This window comes from Zingiber officinale, chromosome 1B (assembly GCF_018446385.1).
Source record: "Zingiber officinale cultivar Zhangliang chromosome 1B, Zo_v1.1, whole genome shotgun sequence".
In the NCBI taxonomy this organism is placed as follows: domain Eukaryota; kingdom Viridiplantae; phylum Streptophyta; class Magnoliopsida; order Zingiberales; family Zingiberaceae; genus Zingiber; species Zingiber officinale.
Window position 1 is genome coordinate 12,777,101 of NC_055986.1, and position 3,795 is coordinate 12,780,895.

At 38.7% G+C, this 3,795-nt stretch overlaps 1 protein-coding gene across 1 annotated transcript; it reads left to right on the forward strand.

Annotated features, from left to right (window-relative positions):
- Window positions 1–1,631: 1,631 nt before the first annotated feature.
- LOC122051164 (homeobox-leucine zipper protein HOX4-like) lies at window positions 1,632–3,257 on the forward strand. Its single transcript, XM_042612144.1, has 3 exons — window positions 1,632–2,143; window positions 2,244–2,605; window positions 2,706–3,257. Exons 1-3 carry the CDS (start codon window positions 2,101–2,103, stop codon window positions 3,129–3,131), a joined length of 831 nt encoding a protein of 276 aa, XP_042468078.1. The 5' UTR covers window positions 1,632–2,100; the 3' UTR covers window positions 3,132–3,257.
- Window positions 3,258–3,795: the final 538 nt, after the last annotated feature.

Sequence of the window (3,795 nt, forward strand, 5' to 3'; positions counted from 1 at the left end):
ATAAAGACATGCAGGAATGGGTTGCAGGCATGGAAGGGGCTGCTGACTGGCTCACGTGTAGAGAAGGCTGCCAGAAAGAAATCACCAGAGGGGAGGGGGGACACAGGGACCCAACGCAAAGGCTGGATTGAACAACATAAATGTGATCGATAATGATTGAATTCACAACTAGTTACCACCGTGACGCCTGCCCAGACTTGCATTCAGCCCACATATCTATCTCCATACAGATATCTTAAATAACATATCAATGTGCATGCATCCTTATAGCCTTCGCATAACGCCTGAGATACAATGCACTCTTATAGCCTTTAAATGATTTTAAATTTTAAAAAGATAAAAAAAAAATAACGATATGTTAATCATCAAAATAGGCTTGAAATTTAAAAATATTACAAGACATATAATTTTCTATGAATAACTCATCCCTTCCCTCCCTAGTCTCATGTCCAAAATTTCTTTAGTTGAGTGACATGATAAATCTAGAATATTAGACTATTGAGTCATCTATTATGAGTACTTTCAGATTTATCAATATTTTTGGGATTATGATATAGTGGTAGGATATTCAGGTTATCATCCCGTCATTCATGGTTTGAGTCATAATTATGATGAATTTATAGGAATTTTTCCTCTAAATAGGACACGCAATTAAAGAATACTGATCTCCTAGACTGTTTGTTATGAGCACTTCTCAATTTATCCTGATGATCGGTGAAAAATTTTCATGGGACCGAATCGGTCATCCCAGATTCGACGTTACCCAATCTAATTAATTATTTTTTTTAGATTTATGGATGATCAAAAATTTTTCTCCGAAATCAATCGGCTCTGACACTAATTTAAAAAACATCTCTCTACTTTACCTTCCAAAACTTATGTTTTTTTTTAAAAAATATATTATTACCTTTTTTATATATATATATAAATGCTCACTGTTGAGGCGCTTCACATAATTTAATCGAGTATGAGCTGTGAAGATAAACGTGGAGCATCTTTGGATGAGGATAGAGGAGAAAATGGCGATATTTATTGAAAAATTATATAAAAATTCAATCAGATAGTATTTAAATTTATTTGGTAAGGTAATTAAATCACGTTAAATTAAATTATTAAAATAATTAAACTTGATTTGATATTTTTTTTAAAACTTAAACATGATTCAACCGAACTTAATTTATTTAAATGTTATCAAGTGTTCGATTTAAGTTTATTTAGTTGTATAAAATTTTTATAAATTTAAATTCATTTTATTGATTATTAAACTTAACAATATTTATTTATTTATTTATTTATCACGTTCATAAAAGATTTTTTACATCATAAATATTATTTACAAATAATTACCATATTATATTAAGTTTATTCATTTAATTATTTAAATTTATTTATTTAGTTAATTTCATATGTATTAAATGAACATAAATAATCTCTTATCAAATTAAATATTAAATGTCTTGATCAAATATTAAACTTGTTCATTCCCTTAACCCGAACTGACGGAGCCCAATTATTCTGTTCTTTTCTTTCTCACCGCTTGCATGAGAACGACTAGAAATAACCGTCGTAAGATAGGAGAGTAATAGGAAAGGGATATACATTTGATCCTCGTTTCATTTCATTTCATTTCCCATTTCATTTGCGAATTGTGATCCAAAGTCTCCTCGCAAGTCCACAACCAACTAAAGTCTACAGACATCTTTTATTTATACAGGAAGGAAATCTCTTGCTCTCTGATCTGTTCTGCCACCTTCCTCCTTTCTGTATCGGTCTCTTTCGACTCCATTTTCCTCTCCTTCATCACTGATCCATGAGTACGTCTCCTCCAGTTTCACACCACGGATAGATCTATCTATGTCCATTGATGGGCTCTGAAGGAGAGGAGATGGACCAGAATGAGAAAGAAAAGGGAACGTGGAAGAGACCGCCCTCCTCTGCTCTTCCTCTGTTCCCCACACAGCTGCTCTCTCAGCTGCTGTGCGTCAACCCACTACCTTTCTTCCTTTAGAACTAGCTAAGCTTAGTTGTACAGTTAAAGAGACTCTATTTGCTCGTCGAGAACTGCTTAAACATCTTCTTAAACCTCCAAGTTGGGGCACCATGAAGAGGTCGCTCAGTTTCTCGGATCGTATGATCCCTACTGGTACAATTCAATTGCCTGTAGCTAAATTATGATGAAACGTCATGGAAAGATGGCATCTTTCTAGTGTAATTGGTGTCTAACCTGTGATTGATTGGTGTAGGAGAAGAGAGGAGCGCGTTCACGTCGTTCATGGACGGTCTGGAGGAGGATGAGAGTATGGAGGAGGAGGTGTACGGCGGCGGAGGGCACGGGGCGAAGAAGCGGCGACTAAGAACGGAGCAGGTGAGAGCGCTGGAGAAGAGTTTTGAGGCGGACAACAAGCTGGAACCGGAGAGGAAGGTGAGGCTGGCGCAGGAGCTCGAGCTCCAGCCGCGGCAGGTCGCCGTGTGGTTTCAGAACCGCCGCGCGCGGTGGAAGACCAAGCAGCTGGAGCACGACTACGCCGCACTCAAGGCCAGCCACGATGCCCTCCGGCTCGACTGCGACGCCCTCGTCCGCGACAAGGATTCCTTGCTTGCAGAGGTAACCGATCTTGGCTTTAAGGTGGGAAGGGGGAAAACCCTAATTCTCAAAATTAGGCGGAAGTCCTCAAAGGGGGATTTTGACTCTCTATCCGATGCAGATCAAAGAGCTGAAGGCCAAGTTGGCAGAGGCGGATCCAGTAGCACCAGAGGCCGAGAAAAAGGCGATTGCGGCGACGGATGAACCACCTGCTCCGCCATTGGCGTGCAAGGACGGGTCGTGGGATAGCGACTCGAGCGCTGTCCTGAACGACGCCATGCTAAACGACGATGACAGCCCGCGAGGGCAGTCGTCATCGGCATCGGCCGCCAACCTGCTCTCGGTCGGCATCGATGCCACCTTCCCGGATTCTCCGCCGCCGCCGCCTCTTTTCAACCTGGATTCAAGAACGATAAAATCAGTCGGAGAAGGAGGTGGGATTTACTATTTTCCGAATCATGTGATCAAGATGGAAGAGGAGCAGTGCAATAGCTTCTTCGCCGACGACGAGCCGACGCCATGTCTGAGTTGGTTGTATTGGAATTGAGTGGTCGGCGACAACGATGGCGAGAGTAAAACTCATAATTAAATATGTATTGTATAATGCTCTTCTAATTTTCAATATTGCAAGCGATTAGTTTATCATGAAAAAAGAGATTAGTATTTTGTTGTCATAAATCGCAACCAAGATATATGGATTTTTTAATATATATTTATTGCTTTAAAAAAGGGGCAAGATAAAAGGACAATTTTATCAGAAGACGTATCTAACTTTTTTAAATTTATCAAAAGACATAATATATTTTGTTAATTATCTAAAGGCATATTAATTTTATTGATTTTCTAATTAATGTTATACCCTTCCTGTTAAACGCATACAGCCAGTGTCTCTCTCGTTCTCTTTCCCACCCTCTCTTACTCGTGAGAAGCTAATCTCTCACGAGTAAGCTAATCTCTCTTTCATCTATCTATCGATTTATTCTATATAAATTTATTTTTTTTCAAAATGTTTCCATTAGAGAAGATCAAAAATAATAATAGATAATATATTTAAACTCCTTACCACCTCAAAAATTGACAGGATCTAAAATATGTGTAATTAGAGCACTCTAAGTTAATCAGTGGATTTTGACAGAAACTCAATGATTGATCGAGAGAGCTCTGATTGCACTTATTTCAGGTTTGTGAATTTCTGAGATTACAAGAAGTTC